At 45.8% G+C, this 20,385-nt stretch overlaps 2 protein-coding genes and 1 non-coding gene across 24 annotated transcripts in view; 2 read left to right on the top strand and 1 right to left on the bottom strand.

Annotated features, from left to right (window-relative positions):
• LOC137590335 (calcium/calmodulin-dependent protein kinase type II delta chain) overlaps positions 1-4,057 on the top strand; it is a 53,053-nt gene extending 48,996 nt beyond the window's left edge. For 3 of the 5 annotated variants that reach the window (XM_068307887.1, XM_068307883.1, XM_068307885.1), the window contains 4 exons: positions 1,613-1,688; positions 1,777-1,871; positions 2,492-2,720; positions 2,804-4,057. In XM_068307887.1, coding sequence (XP_068163988.1) covers positions 1,613-1,688; positions 1,777-1,871; positions 2,492-2,720; positions 2,804-2,807 — 404 coding nt within the window. In that variant the 3' untranslated portion in view covers positions 2,808-4,057. Of the gene's footprint in view, positions 1-1,612; positions 1,689-1,776; positions 1,872-2,491; positions 2,725-2,803 lie in introns of those variants that run through there. The other 2 variants (XM_068307884.1, XM_068307886.1) reach the window with 1 other exon arrangement.
• Positions 4,058-4,970: 913 nt separating this feature from the next.
• Positions 4,971-5,052, top strand: trnal-aag (transfer RNA leucine (anticodon AAG)). The gene has a single exon. It is a non-coding gene; the product is annotated as a tRNA-Leu (tRNA).
• Positions 5,053-5,191: 139 nt separating this feature from the next.
• Positions 5,192-20,385, bottom strand: part of ank2b (ankyrin 2b, neuronal) — a 115,970-nt gene continuing 100,776 nt past the window's right edge. For 17 of the 18 annotated variants that reach the window (XM_068307908.1, XM_068307907.1, XM_068307910.1 and 14 more), the window contains 5 exons: positions 8,725-8,808; positions 8,485-8,649; positions 7,587-7,775; positions 7,359-7,450; positions 5,192-6,710 (listed from right to left, as the gene is read on the bottom strand). In XM_068307908.1, coding sequence (XP_068164009.1) covers positions 6,506-6,710; positions 7,359-7,450; positions 7,587-7,775; positions 8,485-8,649; positions 8,725-8,808 — 735 coding nt within the window. In that variant the 3' untranslated portion in view covers positions 5,192-6,505. The remainder of the gene's footprint in view (positions 6,711-7,358; positions 7,451-7,586; positions 7,776-8,484; positions 8,650-8,724; positions 8,809-20,385) is intronic. The other variant, XM_068307913.1, reaches the window with a different exon arrangement.

Genomic DNA, 20,385 nt, shown 5'->3' with positions numbered 1-20,385 from the left:
CAGGAACGGTTCAGGGCGGGAGCAGGGGTCACATGTTGGGGTCCCTGTGTCCAGGGGAGACGCCCACCGGTGACCAGGTGTCTATGTAGAAACACTGATCAGAACACTCTACAGCGACCTGTGTGTGTGTGTGTGTGTGTGTGTGTGTGTGTGTGTGTGTGTGTGTGTGTGTGTGTGTGTGTGTGTGTGTGTGTGTGTGTGTGTGTGTGTGTGTGTGTGTGTGTCCCCTTATCCCACTCATCGACCACACACACTCCATATATGGACACACCTGCTATCGGTATGGACCTGACCTCCATCGTGTGTGTTTGACCGGTGGACCTGATGAAGGTCCCCTGGGGGGGGGGTTCCTCCAGGATAGACCTTCATCAAACATCACCCATTAAAACTCAGTGGAATCATCTGAATGGGTTCAGTCTGGTGGAGAAGAGCCACGCCCCCTGACTGATGAAGAACTGTTGTTATCCGTCAGGAGACCTGCAGACCCCACCTGTGGAGGTTGGTGGTACCTGGTGCAGAGGGGCGCGTCTGGTTTCTGGACCTGTCCGAACAAACCCTGTCAGAGTATTATGGGATGCCTTGGCGTCAGGCTCCTGTTGGCCCCAGAATCAGAGCGATGGCCCCTGGGATCAATACATTTACTGTTTGCAGAGTGAAGGTCAAAGTTCACGGGACACTCAGATGATCTCAGGCTTTTTATCGGCCAATCAGAGACGTGCATGTGAGCAGTCTCCTCCCCCTCCGGTATAAGGCTGTCGGGTGTCTGAGTGAGGGACGAGACGATGTTGGACCACCGGGGGGTCGTTCTGCTGGTGTTTGTGGTGTTTGAGGGGGTCGGGGCTCTGACCGTCAGTGTTCAGTCAGCTGGGAACAGCAGCAGGGTGGACACTGGGGAAGGTAGGGGTGTGTGTGTGTGTGTGTGTGTGTGTGTGTGTGTGTGTGTGTGTCTGAGTGTGTGTGTGTGTGTGTGTGTGTGTGTGTGTGTGTGTGTGTGTCTGAGTGTGTGTGTGTGTGTGTGTCTGAGTGTGTGTGTGTGTGTGTGTGTGTGTGTGTGTGTCTGAGTGTGTGTGTGTGTGTGTGTGTCTGAGTGTGTGTGTGTGTGTGTGTGTGTGTGTGTGTGTGTGTGTGTGTGTGTGTGTGTCTGAGTGTGTGTGTGTGTGTGTGTGTGTGTGTGTCTGAGTGTGTGTGTGTGTGTGTGTGTCTGAGTGTGTGTGTGTGTGTGTGTGTGTGTGTGTGTGTGTGTGTGTCTGGTTCTGATCGTCTGATCTTCTGCAGCAGAACTTATTCTCTCCATCTGTTGTTTCCTAGCTTACCTCCTTAGCATGAAAGGTAACCTTGATGTTTTCCTGTTTCACACACACACACACACACACACACACACACACACACACACACACACACACACACCATCCGGTCCTCCATCACGTCGTGTTTGTGTCGACCTCAGCCCCTCATCTTCCTCACGCTGTGATTGGTTCTGGTGATATGTGTGATCTGTTGCCCCCCCCCCCTCTGGTGTGTTCCAACATCAGTTTGTTCTCCTCATGTTTCCAGAGGGGGGAGTGGGGGGGGGTCCAATCTGCTTCTAACCTCCTCTGTTTGTCTGTTTCAGCTCGGAAGCAGGAGATCATCAAGGTGACGGAGCAGCTGATCGAGGCCATCAACAACGGGGACTTCGAGGCCTACACGTCAGTCAGCTGGTCCTCACGTCCGTCTCCTGTCTCCTGTCTCCTGTCTCCTGTCCTCCAGCCTGACGCGTCCGTCTGTCTGTTTCAGGAAGATCTGCGACCCTGGACTCACGTCCTTCGAGCCCGAAGCTCTGGGCAACCTGGTGGAGGGAACCGACTTCCACCGCTTCTACTTTGAGAACGGTACGGCAGAGGAGCATCACCTGGGGACATCTGATGGGCGGTGTTTGTTGATAAAGTTAATTCAATCCGTCTTCAGAGCGGTGACGTAATGTCAGTGTCCGTCTGTCCGTCCGTTAGTCCACCACATGTCTCCACAACCGTTCAGACAGAAAGATGAAACAAAAGCTCCTGACTCAGGCACAAGGGGGATGGAGATCAGATGATGACCTTGACCTTGAGAAAATTAGGTCAAGGTCAAAAGTCAACATTTCTACACTCAGGAACTGGATAAGATAGAAAGACGGGGGAGAAGACCAGTGTGAGTAAGACCATAGATCAAAGACAGTAGGTCAGAGCACTAACTTTGACCTTTGACCTATGCGAGTAGGTCAGGGTAACATTTAGATTCAGCGGGGTCGCAGGATGTTTCAGTCTGACTGCATTGGTCCTAGTTTTACTTTGGGGTTGAAGGCTAGAAGTTCTTGAGGTGGATGTTCTGCTGCTGGACTCAAACGTTCTCCTCGTGTGACTTGAATAGTTCCTGGACTGGCGTCCCCACAGGATGAAAAAGTTCCACACTTTGTAAATGTGCTGTGCTTCATGACCAACTGTAACTGCACGGCCCCCTCCTTCCTCTGCAGCTCTGTTCAAGGCCAAGCATCTGGTCCACACCATCCTGCTGAACCCCCACGTGCACCTGATGGGGGACGAGGCGGCGTGCATCGCCTACATCCGCCTCACGCAGTACATCGACCGCACCGGCATGCCCCGCACCATGCAGTCGGAGGAGACGCGCATCTGGCACCGCCGGGACAGCAAGTGGCAGAACATCCACTTCCACCGCTCCGGCGCCGCCACCGTGCCCAACAAGTAAGCCCCGCCCCCTGGAGTGAAGCCACGCCTCCACGTAGACGTGACCTGGGAACTAATTCCTGGTGCGTTTTGTGTTTCAGCTGAGAAGCCGATTGGTCAGCCGGACAGACCCCGCCCACCGAGCGTCCATCAGACCCCCACAGCCAATCCCTGCTCATGTTAGCTAGAGCCCCGCCCTCTCAGTGTGTTGTTTACATATTGTCGCTGCTGGACGAGACGGGGGGCGTGACGACGTTCTGTAGTGGTTTTAGCGTCAGCAGCATGTTTTACTATCCGGGTTTTTAGACGAGTTCGTTTTCTCTAGACGTGGTTTCCATGGGAACCAGTGGTTCCAGGTGGGTTTTAACGGACTGGTGAACCTGTGAAACCAGTCTTCATGTAGTCTTCATTTAAATATTGCACATGTTGAGGAGCCGCCGTGATGTTTCCAGCCGTCGGGTACGACGACCAACATCTCACATATCTGCTTTTTTACTCTCGTATCTTTTCAGAGTCGCCGTCCGTTGAAGCTCCGGCTCGCTTTTGTTTGGTGACAGTTTATTGGCTAATCGATGTAAATCAATCTTAACTTGATCTTTGAACTCAGTTGGTTAAAATCTGTATTTTCTGTTTGTCACTGGAATCAAGTGTGTTTACTAGGAATTCTACATACGTGATGGAAAAGGGAACATTTAATAGGTTTTAGTTTGTGGTTTGGACCATCATGTTCTGATAGAATGTAAACCATAGAGGAGCAGGTCTCTGAGGCCGTTCTGTCATTCTTCTAGTCAGATCATGTTTTATACATTAAGCAGCCAATCAGGACTGTTCTTCTTGTTTACTTTTGTGATATTGATCCCGTGCTAATCATCATCTCCTTTAAGCCTTTTTAACCTGACTCCCTCCTTGACTCTCTTCTGGTGTATTCCCGTGTTTCAGGCTGGATCGGGCTGAAACTGAATCAGGGAGTTGACCCTGATATGAATGCCAAATGTAAAAGAAACTTTACCACGTCCTATTCTTTCTGTTCCATGGGGGATTTATTGATTATCCACTAAGATGAAACTCACAGTTCTGGTCCTGAAGTTTGTGTCACATGTTTTAACGCCACTCTTATTTTGAAGGGATTGTTTTCATCACGATCACAGATTAGGGGGGGTGGAGAACTGATGGTAAATTTAATCCCAGAATCACGTTCACAGATGGACACAGTTCAGTTAAGTTTCTGTCCTCAGACACACTTCATGTCAGTCTTTCTAAGTTGCTTTGAATCCCTAATGGAACTGGTATGTCATGTGACCAAAATGGGAGGAGTCAGATGTATGTTTAAGAAATCAAATAAAATGTGTGACTTACGACCAAAGTGTGTTGTTTGGTTTTTGTCTGTCGTTCTGATTTTCTGGTGAGATTTTTGTGCAGCCGGTCGATACAGGGATCAATACCAGGTCCGCGTCTACTTTATCTGATCAATTTAAGACGTCTTTATATATATATATTATGAATTATAGTACTTAATTGATGGTGCTAGAACCAAAGTTTCTGCTGATTATTTTCTACTATCAGCTGGACGCCGCCGCCCATCAACACCAATGATCTGTTATTGGAAAGAATGACATCACTTCCTGTTTGACACGTACATTTTATTGTTCTCATGTACACACTGCAGATGTTATGTGTTGTTAGTTTCAGGATTATTCTTTAGTGATAATTAAGTCATACATGCCAGTATAGATATTTGGGAACAAATCAATGTTTTCTTTTATGGTCTTTTATTCATTTGATCACACTTGAAATAAACGTCATGGTGAGGATTGTTCCTGTTTCACGGATAACGCCTCGACTGAATCCTGATGCAACCAGATTTTCAATCAAATCCTGTTTTGTCTACAATGGCAAAGAATGCCTTTGAAATACATCCCAACACACACACACACACACACACACACACACACACACACACACACCCTCAGCTGATTCCAGCCGGAGCGTAAAGGGATCAGAGATGGAGGCAGTAAATAAAGACGTGTGATGGATGAAGTCAGGGTGGCTCCAGCAGTGATCAGAAATACTCAGTGGGGTGATTAAAGCTCCTGTGTGTCTACAAACCTGAAGGCCCAGTCCAGTCTTTATGTTCACCGGGACAACGAACCCATGAGAGGACGACTCCCCACGTGATGTCAGCTTCAAGCCCCCCCTCCTGTCTGCAGTCAGGAATCAGGTCATGACCTCTATCTAGACTAAAGAGCGGTACAGACTGGACAGACTGCCGGTAGCGTGGCCGAGCGGTCTAAGGCGCTGGATTAAGGCTCCAGTCTCTTCGGGGGCGTGGGTTCGAATCCCACCGCTGCCAAAAGCTTTTGTCATTTCAATAAAGGACGTTTCTATCAACGCAAACACAAAAGTAGGATTTCTGCCTGCCTTTGGTCACATGACACATCATATGACCTGATAGTGTTTGAGTTGGAACACATTTAAAATGAGTTGATTGGTTCCAAAGAATAGAAGCAGCTTTATTTTATTCAAGCAATGATACAGGATAATTTTTTATTAATAGTTCAAACGCTGCATTTACGGTCATGTTCAGACTATTGAGCACACCTGAATACAAGCCGTACCAACTGAATTTAAAAGAAAAACAATTTGGTAGCTATAGAGGCCACACCTGTCCTTAAGCTGCAGGCATTAAGATGTTCTGAAGGTTTTTAATGACCTCTTTTTGTTGGAAACACTCCAGAAAACCTCATGATGCAGCTTTTCTATCATAAAGGATGTGGATGATGTCTTCAAAACACTTCAAACTACGGCGTCGTCTCCCTCACCACATTCCCTCCCCCACCTGTCTGTCTGACTCTTGTACTTCCTGCTAGAGCGCCCTCTAGTGGACATTATCGTGGAAAACTCTGGAGAGAAGCTGCATCGTTGTTTAAACTGAGGGTTCAGAGGGTGTGAAAAACGTAGGAGATTATAGTCCAGAAAGACGCATGACATCACATCCTGTTATAGTGACATCACTGATGTGTCTCTGGGTTTAGGGTTTGTTGACCAGAACACACACACACACACACACTCACACTCACACACACACACACACACACACACACACACACACACACACACACACACACACACACACACACACACACACACACACACACGTACAGCCTTGTGACGGTTCTGATCTGCAGGTGAGGTGAAGAGAAGGTGGAGACGACGGCGGAGCATCAGGACATCCCTCATGTAGAAACACGCCGCATGTGCAGACAGACGCGGCAGCGTTGCCACGGACAACATGTGAATGCACAACACGCATCAGACGGACACAAAAACAAGGGCAGATGCATCATGGGATGACAGGAGGTGTGTGAGCAGGTCAGCAGGGCGCTGACACACACACACCGATACACACTCACTCCCACACCTATTCTCTATGTAAATCAGTCTGTACAGCGGCCATCCTCCAGCGGGGCGGGTCATGTTTTAAATGCTTTGGACGTCCCCCCCTCCAGGGTGACGTTCATCTCCTCTATGTACACGTGTCCACAGGAGTCCTTCAGGAAGAGGCCAGACGTCTGGAGCCCCCACAGACCCTGGCCTCTGGTGTTGGGTACATCATCACACCACAGCAGAACCAAGAGGTCATCACAACTTTTGGTCACATAAAAGCAAAATTAAACGTAACGTGAAGGAAGAGGTCCGTCACGTGGAGAAGGAACCCGACCAGAGAGGTCACAAAATCAAATGAGAAGGATCTTCTGGGTCTGAGGTGGACAACGTGTGGGGTGAAGATCAGCAGAAGAAGCTGCTCAGTCAGGACTCTCCTCCTCCTCCTCCTCCTCCTCCTCCTCCTCATCCTCACAGTAGCGCTGCAGCAGGCGGTGCAGGTGCTGCTGCAGGGCGTCGGGCTGCAGGGCGTCGGGGGTGTCGTCCAGGCGCTCCAGGTGCACGTACCTCCCCAGGCCGTCCCTCACCACAGTCCTCTTCTGGGTGCGACATTTATGCATTTCGCTTCTGGGGGGGGGGGCAGAAAAGACAGAGGCATCGTCAGACGTTGCTACCACCCCCCCCTCCATTAACAGGAAGGGACCAGAAACCACAGGGTTAAAATACTGAATCACGTTACAAAGAACGTGATGGAAAACTGTAGTCGTAATTATAAGCAGGGTGTGATTTGTAGGGAGGGATGGGGGGATCAACCCCCCCACGGTTTTAACGTCTGGACCTCTCCTGGGATAAATAAAGTATGTCTTATCTTATTTCTTATTTTTACATGATAAAATGAAACACTCCCTGATTTGTCACAAGTGGTTAAAGCTCAACACGGACACAGTTTCATACATTCACACACATTCTACTAACGTTCTACTAATATCTCTAGAATTGGTTTTAAATGTGTTTGAAATCTTCAAACTATCCTCTTCCACATCTTTTTTAAACCAATGAGACGGCCTGAAGAGAGCTGGACACGCCCCCACCTGCAGGGATTGGAGGATCCTTTTTTTAAATTATCACACATAATTGATGATGACCAACTATCAAGGGTTTGGTTCAGCTAAGCTGTTAGAAGAACTGGACTGCACTGTTAATGGTTAGGGGGGGGGCAGTACATGCTTCAGTGTTAGCGTGTTAGCGTCTGCTACATGCTAACACAATCCCAACCTTTTCAGCACAGAACCGTCTTCCTGCACAATCTGTCTCTCTACTACATGAGGCGCCAGCACTTCCCCAAAGCTTCCTGCATAACTCAGTGCCTGGAGGGGGGGTCAGGGAGGACAGGGGGGGGTCAGGAGGGAGGAAACCTGATAGAATCAGATCTGCTCCATTACTAAGTTAGAAAATCACAACCCAATCAGAAGCTCTGCTCCTCTTCACATCCAACACACCGACCTTCTCAAAGTCGTCTCTGGCTGAGGGGAGGTCTGCAGCCAATGAGGGCTCTCCTGTCTGCTTCTCCATCCTCTCGCCTTTCACCACCGTCGTCTTGATGACCTTGCTGACTTTTCGTCCCTTGACGGGCTCCACCTGAAACTCTGATGCTGAGGCGGCGGTCGGGGCCAGCGGCTCTGAAAAGGTCAGCTAGAGGGTCGAGAGGAAAGTGTTTGTTTCACACCACATTTAACACGTTACAGGCTCCAGGGCTCAGGCCAGAGAGGCCTTCATGGCTGCTGGGTAGGGTAGGGTAGGGTGGGTAGGGGTGGGTAGGGTAGGGTAGGGTGGGGTATGATAGGGTAGGGTGGGTAGGGTAGGGTAGGGTAGGGTGGGGTATGATAGGGTGGGCTGGGTAGGGTAGGGTATGATAGGGTAGGGTGGGTAGGGGAGGGTAGGGTAGGGTATGATAGGGTAGGGTGGGTAGGGTAGGGTGGGGTATGATAGGGTAGGGTGGGTAGGGTAGGGTGGGGTATGATAGGGTGGGCTGGGTAGGGTAGGGTAGGGTGGGGTATGATAGGGTGGGCTGGGTAGGGTAGGGGAGGGTATGATAGGGTAGGGTGGGTAGGGGAGGGTAGGGTAGGATAGGGTAGGGTAGGATAGGGTAAGGTAGGGTGGGTAGGGTAGGATAGGGTAGGATAGGGTGGGTAGGGTAGGTAGATAATATCCAATGACCGGCGAGTTTTGAGGCAATGAAAGAGATCTTTAATTGTTGTTGTAATTGTAAAAATTGTAAAAGCCACTTTGGGGTGAACGAATCGTGAACACAGCAGAGCAAAGCTGACAATTTAATTTTTGACATTTTATTCTAAGCTGAGTTTCCATTGCAGTCTTAGAGTCCCGTCTGGATCCCACTGACCTCTTTCTGATCGCCCCCACTGTGGAGCACGGTCCTCCTGAACACTCTGGACACGGCGTCTCCCTCCTCGATCTGCACCGTCTCCTGCTGAGAACCCTCCACCCTCACTTCCTGTTTCTCAGAGCCGTCAGCGGACACAAACTTCTGAATGACTTTCCGTGTGATCTGGTGGATGGAAAGAACAACTGCAGTAAAAACTGTCTCTTTTTGTTTTCTCCTCCACGTCAAAGGATGTCTTACTTTCTTCACCACCATGTTCCCGTGCTCATCTGTGTACTTCTCCTCTGTGACGGTCTGTGAGGGAATATCTGGGAGGTTATCCGCCTGGAAAGACAAGAGACCTCATGTTTCTCCACAGAAGACAACAGTCAGCATCGGTGTTGGTGATAGTATTCAACCAACATGAGTCTACAGTCTATTTTACACATGTTAAAGCCACTATGTGTAATTTTTTGTCACTTCATTCTAACGTCATGAGATATCTTCATTTAAAAAGCTGGCAAAATTTTGCTTAAATTAAAAAAAAACTACACATTATGGCATTATTTTTAACACTACATTTTTCTAACATCTATCACAACACAACTAAGGTGTCACAGATACTAAATGAATTAAAAAGCAAGTATGCAAAAATAAAACACAACAAATGAGCTTATATGTACTGCTTGTCATTGGAAAAAAGACTTTTGAGCCTCTGCAGCTTAAATTAACCAGCTAACTCAAGCCCAACACCCAAAACCAGCAGAGCCCACGGCTGCATCATGCTAGTTTACCTGGATTATAACTCTGCGTCGGACCACCCTGGTGGTCAGCACCTCCTCCTCTGAGCTATCAGAGGACAGGAACCCTAGCTCCTCTGATATCTCCTGGTGGACAGCACACAACCGACAATCACTACATCAGGTTTACTCAGCTCCGCCCTGCACACGCTCTGTCCTTTCTCCTTCCTCTCACTTTCATGTTCACTTACCACAATGAATGCAGGGTGACAAAATGATTTCATGATGGACAGTGAAGTGAGATGAGGAGAAGATGCAGTGGAAACAAACGTGCATGAAATGGAACCAGTGTGTGAAATAAAGAGAATCTCCCCAACAAACACCAAGACGCAACCCAGAACTGTTTGGGACAACACAAAAGTTTAGGCAGCTACTTCTGCACTGCTTTGTGAACGTATATTTTGGGATGCTACGAAATGATGAAGTGCAGCGACCAGAGAGCTGAACTGTGAAGTGACGGGCAGGGGCAACGGTGACTAAATATTGGTAGAATTATATATTTGAGGTGTCAAACTTTGCAGTTCATCACCTTCAGCTAAGCATCTCTCATATTCTGTGTCATCCTTCTGCCCCAAAAGATGACAGTCCAGGTTCATCGGTGGAGTTGCTTTCTGCTTCCTTAAATTAGCAATGTGTCACCGACACACCTGACCACACCCATTTTAAAACCAATATTTGTTCTATTACACTGTAAAACACAGCTTTCAGAATGGGACTCATGAACTGTCAGCGTATTTCGCACACTGATGGCAAAAACAAGCTTAAATTTGAAAAGAAAAGGGTGACCATGTGAACTAAGAGTTATATGTTAGATATCTGTTCCACACAGCTTCTTGTAAATGTCACCAACACTGACTGTAAAATTAGGAACAGCAAATACACACATCACCAACTCAACAGTTATCACAGCAACTCATCAACGATCTCAGATTCGGGTTATTTCAGAGAAAATTCGGGACTCATGCAGCTGTATTTAGTCCATAAAGTGCAAACGTGTGTTTTATCTCCCGAGTCTTGAATGCAGCACCACAGCAACCAGCCTGGCGAGGCAAGACACCAGCCAATGCAGCATTGTGCTCATGCTCATCTTCTTACCCTTCCAAGGAAGTCATCGTCATCGTAATACCCCGCCTGATCTCTGGATGGAAGCTCCTCACACACACCCCCAGTTTGATACTCCCGAGAACCCTCCGAATCATAAGCAAAGTCACCCAGACTTTCGCTTCCAGAAGACAAGCGCTTGTAATTTTCCAGCTGCACTGAAAGGTTGGAAGTGCACGGAGGACTTCCTTTCAGGAAGCCAACATCAGGACTGCTCCCAGGCATTGGAGACGGGGGTTCTGAGACATTGTAGGTAATGTGTCCCAGCTTCACTTCTTGTTCGGAAAAGTCAGAGAACGCTTGTCTGCAGTCAAAGAATTCCAGATCAGAATCAGAATGGTGGGGAGACTCCGAACTCTTCCCGAGTTCCTGATGTTGATCCTTCAGCTTCTCTGACTCAAGTTCAGAGACTGTTTTCTCAAAGTCTGTGATGACTGTGAAGTCTGGGCTAAAGTCAAAAGGTTCCTTATGTTCAGCCTCAGTAGAGGTTCCTGTCATATCCTGTGATGAACCTGAGTCACCTAACACCAGAGACGCTGGATCCAAATCATTCAAGGACGTCTTGCTAGATTCAGAAACCCTCAGAGTTTGATGTCCTGAAAATACTGCTTCATAATCTTGTGGCATTAAAAACTCTGTTGACATTGGTGAAAAAAGCTCACTGCACGGTAGATTCTGAGGACGTAACTTCCATTCAGACTGTTCATACAGCGGAGGACCTGCTGCATCCTGAGATGCAGGGAGAACTGGAGTAACGGCTCTGTGGGTTTGATATGAGGTCTGGACACGTAGTTGGAACGGGACAGACTTTTTTGAGTCTTCATCAGTGGCTGATAAACATGTCGTAGTCTCGTCTTGTGCCTCAGCTGAAGCAGATAGCTTACTTTCCATCTCGATTGTGTCAAACTTAGTGTCCTCTGGTATCTGATCAGGAGCCTGCAAGTGAATATCAAGATTGCCCAAATATTTGTGATATATTGACAAAACTACACCAAAGAAAAGTAATTATTGTCTGAGTTGATGTGCACAGTTAAAATAATCACAGCATGTCACCAAATTAGCGTTGAATTGTTGAGTAGTAACATCTCGCTCCATCTAGCCAACATGTCATTGGTATTAGAACAGCATGTTTGAGGCCACGTCATGCATTTTTACATCCATGGAAGGGCATCAAAATCCCTATCCAGAAACACTGCTGACACATTCCTTGAATGAACTACACTCCATGCTCCGTGTCGTTATTGGTATTTTCACCACCCAACTGATGTTAGTGAATTCATTCAGGTTTAGCCTGATTGTCATGCTCTGTCTTACCCCTTCTGAGGATGTCTGGTTCTTAATCTCTCCACCGCTGATGTGTTGTATCTTCCTCTTTTCATCCTGAGCTGATGACGGCTTCACTGCAAGATCTATTCTGAAGTCTTCATCACAGACAGCGGTTTGCAAATTCGACTCACTTTTGATGTTCGATTCATGAAGTGTCCCTTCATCGATGTGTGATAAAGCTTCTGATGTTGGTTTTGACACCTTTTGCCAGTCAGTGTTGGCCTCTTCTTCTACAAACCTTGGTTCACATGTTTGCATTAGTAATGGAGAACTAAGCCTTAATTCACATGGCACATGACTTGAAACGTCTGGTTTAGACACAAACTTGTGCCTTTCTTGAAAACTAAAGCCAGACTCCTCCTCTGACTCAACACTGTGAGGGCTCAGCGGCCTTGGACTATCATCAATCCAACAATCAATGGGCAAAGCAACAAACTCAGTGTCTGATGAAACAGACACTGGTGACGGCGATCCGTCGTAGTGAGAAGGGTCCATAAAGTAAGAGGACAATATCCTCATGAAATCAGGTACTGGTGAGTCAGCAAATAGTTGTTTGAGCTCATCCAGAGATGCAATGGACTCAGGTGAAGATGGTCTGTGGGTGTCAGTGACTGTTGAAGTGACATTGAGCTCACACTCTGAATCTGAAGCTGCATACTCAGGCGATGATGACCTCTGTGTTGTAATGGACTCCCCTAGTCGGACCATGAACTGAGGGATGGGGGAGTCTGGAGACAGTGACCTGTTCTCATTGAACTCAGGGATTGATTCTGGAGATGAAGTTCTCTGTTCAAGTGCTTTTGAAACCAGTTCAACCAACAATGTTCTGCATTCAGGCATTGGCTGGAATGTAAAGCTATCTTTCTCACTCGGATCATCTGTCTGTGCAGACAGTGAAGGTGATGGTCTGCATTCTGCCAGATGAGTTTCCATAGTTTCAAATGACATATAATCTATATGTGATGCTACGCTTTCAGGAGAAGACGATGTTGATCTCAGAAGTCTCACAGACTCTGGCAGTGCCACTGAAAACTCCGGCAGAGGGGAGTCTGGTGACAGCGGTCTGAACTCGTTGAGTGATGTCACAGATTCTGGTGATGATGCTCTTGCTTGATGCATGACAGAATCAGGGGACATGGCTTCATAGTCGATTCCAGGTTCTGGTGAGTAGTGTCTATCATGCCCTACATCCGATGCTGATTCAATAACCCATTCATCATCAGACTTTGGTTCCTGTGCTTCACAGGCAGCTGTTAGAAAGTTGTACTTAGCTTGTCTGTATGGAGCTGATGTTTCAGTGATTGGAGTTATCTCTGAAGCATGTTCTTTACATTTGACTGGTGGACTTGATGTGCCAAGATGGTCATCATTTTGAGTGGCTTTTTCTGTTGTGGTAATGGAATGCATCACCTCAAAAGGTGGTACATTGGCAAAGCCATTCTCATGCTCATCTGTTAGCACATTACTTTGCTCATCAGTTGGACTATTCTGTTCATAAGTTGATGTCGATCCAATAAATTGCATGAAACCAGTTTTATTGGCAAAAGTTTCTCCTGCGTATTGAGGATCATGCACTTGAGAAATAAGCTTCCACAACTCAGCATCATAAATCAGATTATATTCCCTGACCTCAAAGGCTGACTCGTCAGGAGATATAGGTACTACAGCTGATGAAACAGATAAGCTCTTATCTTCATCAAGTGAGTGAGTATATTCTGGTGCCACAGATTGAGTGTTGAACATCAGTGGTGATGTATTTGTGTATTCTGGTACAGATTCAACGGGTGGTAGCCTCATTTGTACTTCTGATCCTATTGATTCAGGAGAATCTGGTCTATCAGTGAAATCATGATTCCTGGATCTCAACAGCTCAAAGCTGAAAAAAGCATCCTCGGAATCTGATTCAAAGGATTCAGGGGAGGTTGATCTATATCCAGCATTCACAATCACATTTTCAGATTTTGCATAAGTGCAATCAGGTATGGGTGAGTCAGGTGACAAGGCACGGTCCTCACCTCCAGATGAGCCTGATCCTGGTGAAGACCTTCGATTGTCATAAACAAACAAAGATGGGCTTAAAACAATGTATTCTATATCTGAACATATTGACTCAGGAGATGCTGACCTGTGGCCAAAAATAGATTCAGGTAATAAATACCCAAAATCAGGTACAGGAGAATCGGGTGAATGCCCCACTGACGATTGAGATCCAGGAGATGAAGGTCTGCTTTCAAGTGTTGGGAAAGGAGATTCCTCATCTAGATCCAATAACAAGTCGGGTGATGTAGACCTTAATTCCATTTTAGATATGGTGAACTCAGGTAATTCCTGTGCAAAATCAGGAATGGGTGAATCTGGAGAAAGGGGTCTACACTCTTCTTTAGATGCTGTTGATTCAGGAGATGCAGCTCTCTCCTCAGAAAACCAGGGAATATACAAATCCTCTAAGTCCTCATTTGAATACACTAATTCAGGTGATGAAGACCTGTGAGCACTGAACTCAGGACAGGTCTCTAGCAAACCCTGTCTGAAGTCAGGAACAGGGGAATCAAGTGAAAGTCTCCTGAATTTGCTCAGAGACATGAAGGACTCAGGAGATGAAGGTCGGTCTTCTACATTTACTGGGGAGGCTGAAACATGTTCCAAGTCTGAATCGGGCCAGATTGGTTCAGGTGAACATGACCTTAATTCCAAATGTAATTCAGACTGTAATGCTGGTGTGAATTCAGGAATGGGTGAATCTGGTGAAAGAGGTCTGACTTCTTCTCTAGATGTAATTGAACCAGGAGATGCTGCTCTCTCCTCAAAAAGCCCAGGGATGCACAAATCTGTCTCCAAATCCTCGTTTGAATACACTGACTCAGGTGATGAAGACCTGCAAGCGCTGAGCTCAGGACAGGTCTCTAGCAAAGCCTGTCTAAAGTCAGGAAAAGGGGAATCAAGAGAAAGCCTTCTGAATTTGCTCAGAGACACAAAGGACTCAGGAGATGAAGGTCTGTCTTCTACATTTACTGGTAACAATAGCTCAGTATCCACATCTGAATCAGACAGGCCTGGTTCAGGTGAACATGACCTTAATTCCAAATGTAATTCAGACTGTAATGCTGGTGTGAATTCAGGAATGGGCGAATCTGGTGAAAGAGGTCTGACTTCTTCTCTAGATGTAATTGAACCAGGAGATGCTGCTCTCTCCTCAAAAAGCCCAGGGATGCACAAATCTGTCTCCAAATCCTCGTTTGAATACACTGACTCAGGGGATGTAGATCTGTATCCTGCCTCTAACCCTGTCAGTGCAGCCGTGTGGTACTGGGGTAATGGAGAGTCAGGAGACAAACATTTGAGATCAGAGTCAGACGCTAGTGAGTGACGAGATACTGCCCTCTCCTCAAAATCAAACATTGGTGAAATCAAAGGATCATAGTCTAATTGTGAAGTCTCAGATTCAGGTGATGAAGACCTGTAAGTACTGAGCTCAGGACAAGTTTCTAGCAAGGCCTGTCTGAAGTCAGGAACAGGAGAATCAAGTGAAAGTCTCCTGAATTTGCTCAGAGACATGAAGGACTCAGGAGATGAAGGTCGGTCTTCTACATTTACTGGGGAGGCTGAAACATGTTCTACATCTGAATCACACCAGATTGGTGCAGGTGAACATGACCTTAATTCCAAATGTAATTCAGACTGTATTGCTGGTGTGAATTCAGGAATGGGCGAATCTGGTGAAAGAGGTCTGACTTCTTCTCTAGATGTAATTGAACCAGGAGATGTTGCTCTCTCCTCAAAAAGCCCAGGGATGCACAAATCTGTCTCCAAATCCTCGTTTGAATACACTGACTCAGGTGATGAAGACCTGCAAGCGCTGAGCTCAGGACAGGTCTCTAGCAAAGCCTGTCTAAAGTCAGGAACAGGGGAATCAAGAGAAAGCCTTCTGAATTTGCTCAGAGACACAAAGGACTCAGGAGATGAAGGTCTGTCTTCTACATTTACTGGTAACAATAGCTCAGTATCCACATCTGAATCAGACAGGCCTGGTTCAGGTGAACATGACCTTAATTCCAAATGTAATTCAGACTGTAATGCTGGTGTGAATTCAGGAATGGGCGAATCTGGTGAAAGAGGTCTGACTTCTTCTCTAGATGTAATTGAACCAGGAGATGCTGCTCTCTCCTCAAAAAGCCCAGGGATGCAAAAATCTGTCTCCAAATCCTCGTTTGAATACACTGACTCAGGGGATGTAGATCTGTATCCTGCCTCTAACCCTGTCAGTGCAGCCGTGTGGTACTGGGGTAATGGAGAGTCAGGAGACAAACATCTGAGATCAGAGTCAGACGCTAATGAGTGACGAGATACTGCCCTCTCCTCAAAATCAAACATTGGTGAAATCAAAGGATCATAGTCTAATTGTGAAGTCTCAGATTCAGGCGATGAAGACCTGTAAGCACTCAACTCAGGACAAGTTTCTGACAAGGCCTGTCTGAAGTCAGGAACAGGAGAATCAAGAGAAAGTCTTCTGAATTTGCTCAGAGACATGAAGGACTCAGGAGATGAAGGTCGGTCTTCTATGTTTACCGGGGAGGCTGAAACATGTTCCAAGTCTGAATCACACCAGATTGGTACAGGTGAACATGACCTTAATTCCAAATGTAATTCAGACTGTATTGCTGGTGTGAATTCAGGAATGGGCGAATCTGGTGAAAGAGGTCTGACTTCTTCTCTAGATGTAATTGAACCAGGAGATGCTGCTCTCTCCTCAAAAAGCCCAGGGATGCAAAAATCTGTCTCCAAATCCTCGTTTGAATACACTGACTCAGGTGATGAAGACCTGCAAGCGCTGAGCTCAGGACAGGTCTCTAGCAAAGCCTGTCTAAAGTCAGGAAAAGGGGAATCAAGAGAAAGCCTTCTGAATTTGCTCAGAGGCACAAAGGACTCAGGAGATGAAGGTCTGTCTTCTACATTTACTGGTAACAATAGCTCAGTATCCACATCTGAATCAGACAGGCCTGGTTCAGGTGAACATGACCTTAATTCCAAATGTAATTCAGACTGTATTGCTGGTGTGAATTCAGGAATGGGCGAATCTGGTGAAAAAGGTCTGACTTCTTCTCTAGATGTAATTGAACCAGGAGATGCTGCTCTCTCCTCAAAAAGCCCAGGGATGCACAAATCTGTCTCCAAATCCTCGTTTGAATACACTGACTCAGGGGATGAAGACCTGTAAGCACTCAACTCAGGACAGGTCTCTGACAAGGCCTGTCTGAAGTCAGGAACAGGAGAATCAAGAGAAAGTCTTCTGAATTTGTTCAGAGACGTGAAGGACTCAGGAGATGAAGGTCTGTCTTCTACATTCACTGGGGAGGCTGACTCTTGTTCCATGTCTGAATCAGACAAGATTGGTTCAGGTGAACTTAGTTTCTCTTCATGTTTTCCCTCTAAAGACTTTGTTTTATCTTCAGTAAGAGATGGGAAATTATTCAAACACTCAAGCTCAATTTGTGGTGTTGGATTTTCATGGTATACTGACTTAAACTCAACAAAGGAAGGAAAACGCTCAGAAGTGTGAGATGATTGAGGCAGAGATAAATCTGATGACCACCCTTCTTCTCTGTAAACCACTGAATCCAGTGATGGAGGTCTCTGATTATCAGATACTGAGTAAACTGTCCCATCGTCATACTCCATATCTGAATAACAAACTGAATGGGATGAGGCAGATGTGGATTCAACATTTGATATTGATAGGGGATCAATAGCTTGACTGAAGTCAGGTATGGGTGAATCTGGTGAAAGTGCTGTGAACTGATTTTCAGGACTGGGTGTCAAGGATTTCCTTTGCACCTCAATGAATGGCATGTCCAGAACATCCGTATCAGAGTCTGACCACGATAAAGACGATGTGCGTTCCTGAACTAACACAGATGACTCCATGTATTGCCTAGACTGTGGCAGAGGAGACTCTGAAGCTAATGTGCTAAACTCATTTTCACATATTGCTGAATTGGGAGGTGGTTGTCTTGATTCTGCAATCATCAGTGACTGAGGCGACACTGGCTTGTACTCTGTCAATGAATCTGATGAGAATGAGCTCCTGTTCATTTGTGATGTCACTAAATCAATATAATCTGGTCGGTCTTGAATTGCTTTTTCTGAAGGTACAAACCCAGTTGAATCCTCAACATCTGAGGCACATGACTCAGGTCTAGATCCACAACCTGAAGTCAGTGGGTTCAGTAACTCAGACCTGACAAAAGGCATTGACGGTACAGGGGACACAGATCTATTATTGCTCGATGATTCCTCTGAATCATGAAATAAATCTCTACACTCATTCATAGAGATCTTTATCTGCATGGGACTATGTTCATTACTTGTGTCTGTAAGTTCAAACACTTCCGACCTTTCTTCAAGTGTTTCTCGTCCATAATGTGGATCATACAACTGACAAATCAGCTGGTTTGCTTTAACCTTTGGACAAGCCTCAGGTTGCATGGATACAACTGATTCATGTAAGTCTGTTCTCTGACCTTCAAAAGCACCTGATTCTGGTGCTGCAGATTCAAAGTCTGGCAAGTTTGAGTGAGGTATTAAGTCTCTACTTTCTTCTACAGATCTTATTGAATTGGGTGAAGGTCTACATGCTGACTCTTGTGACTCTGGCTGTGATTTTACAATAGTAGCAGATTCAGATAACACTTGGGGAGCTGCTTCTGGAGACGTGTCTGATGGTGAAAAAGGCTTGTATTCTGATTCAGAATCAGGTAGGTCAGTCGCTGTTTGCTTTGACTCCACAACATCTGCATCAAATATATCTGCGCTGCATTTCCCACCTTTCTTTAACTCTTCCACTTTCACATCTGAATCTTGCATAAACTCAGTTCTTCTTCCAGCATACTCAGAAATACAAGTTTTCCTGTAAAAATCCTCCCCAGCATAGTGGGGATCCCGTAAGTGAGAAATCAGCTTCCAAACTGGTTCACAGCTATCACTCAATGGCCTCTCTTTTGTCTCTGAAAGATGTGATTCCAGTGAGTCAGGACTCCTTTCTACATGTCTATTTGACTCATCAGAAACCACTGACTCAGGAAAAGATCTATGAACAAGTGTGGAACTTGATTTACTCAATTCTACTTTAAATTCAGGTTTCGGTAAGCCATTTCTGTCATCACGCCCCAAAAATATTACAACCGGTGATGATGCTCTCACTTCAGATGATTTGTCTGATAGAGACATAGCTCCTAATTCTGATTCTGAGCAAAGTGAAATAGCAGATGATGATCTCTCACATCTGTAACAAACGTCAATTTCTGACAAAGCATGTCCAAACACTTGGACAGGTGACTGAGGTGAAAGAGGCCTGCTCTCATTGACAGAACCAGGGGATGGTGGTCTGTTCTCAGAGTACAATGAGAGTGAAGAGACAGAAACACATTCTACATCACTGAGTATTGATTCTTGTGATGAAGACCAATCCAAACCATGAACTGGAAACGATGCTGGTGTCGATGGTTTAAAGTCAGGAATTGGTGATTCAGGCGACAGTGAGACAGATGCTACCGAGCTACAAGAGGCTGGCCGATCATCACAAACAAATGAAATGTTCACTTCCGTCTCCAGATCTGACAACACCGAGTCTGTCGACACCGATCTATAATAAAATTGAGCGGGTTCTGGGTAAGGAGCAAAGAATTGAGGGACAGGGGAATCTAGAGCGATAGCTTGTGTGCTATTTACAGATCTGTTTGAGAGGGAGGAATCCCGTCCAAACGTTTCTAACATCAACTGCACTCTTGGTGACATGGGTCGATATTCTACCTCAGAATCAGGAGAAAGTGACCTTTGGTCAAGTCCTGACATTAAATCAGCATCTCTATCTTCAGCTGTCATATCTGACTGTGTCTGACACGAAAACTGGAACGGTTCTGTTTTACTAATGAAGGTTTCGCCTTCATACTGAGGATCATATAAATGTGAGATGAGCTTTCTATCGTCTGCATCATATTCTGAACTGTGGGGTAGAGAAACTGACACATCTTGAGGTAACTGCTGATCTTTGGAGATATTTGCAGTAAAGGATGAAAGACCAGCTGTAGATTCTAGATCTGAATCAAGTGACAGAGTTTCATCAGAGCCTGGTGACTCTTTTACTGCCACAAACTCAGATGATTCACTGCTACATTTGGGATCTTTTTCCACAGACTCATTAGTAGTTTTGATTTTGTCTTTTTTCTTAGCAGATTCTGTCCAATCAGTCATCAGATTATGATTTTCATCGTCATGTAATAAGTCTTTGGTAAAAACATCAGGTGACGACACCTCAACTTTAATTGGTACAGAAACGTCTTGTTCAGACAGACTGCAATTACTAAAGGTGGTGTGTGTCTTGGGAGAAACCATTTCATTAAATTTCAAAGGATTTTCTTGTTCTGATGATGAAATAAAGGTTGAATTCATATATTTGGTTTCCGACTCTTCTCTATAGTCAACTGTGTTTGTTGTTTTAAGTTTGTTTTCAGCACATGATTCTACAAAATCTGTGTCTTTAGAGGTCGTATCTTCCTCAAGAGGTGTGACATGTTCAGGATTGGGTAACGGCTGGTATTCACCAATAGAATCAGGTGTTAAAGGTCTATGCTCAAAACATGATAGCAAAGGCATAGCTTCATATTCTCTATCTGACAGCACAGATTCAGGTGATGATGAA

This window comes from Antennarius striatus, chromosome 23 (genome assembly GCF_040054535.1).
Source record: "Antennarius striatus isolate MH-2024 chromosome 23, ASM4005453v1, whole genome shotgun sequence".
NCBI classification, from domain to species: Eukaryota; Metazoa; Chordata; class Actinopteri; order Lophiiformes; family Antennariidae; genus Antennarius; species Antennarius striatus.
Note: the sequence above shows the minus strand (reverse complement) of the source record. Positions and strands in the feature narration are given on the sequence as shown.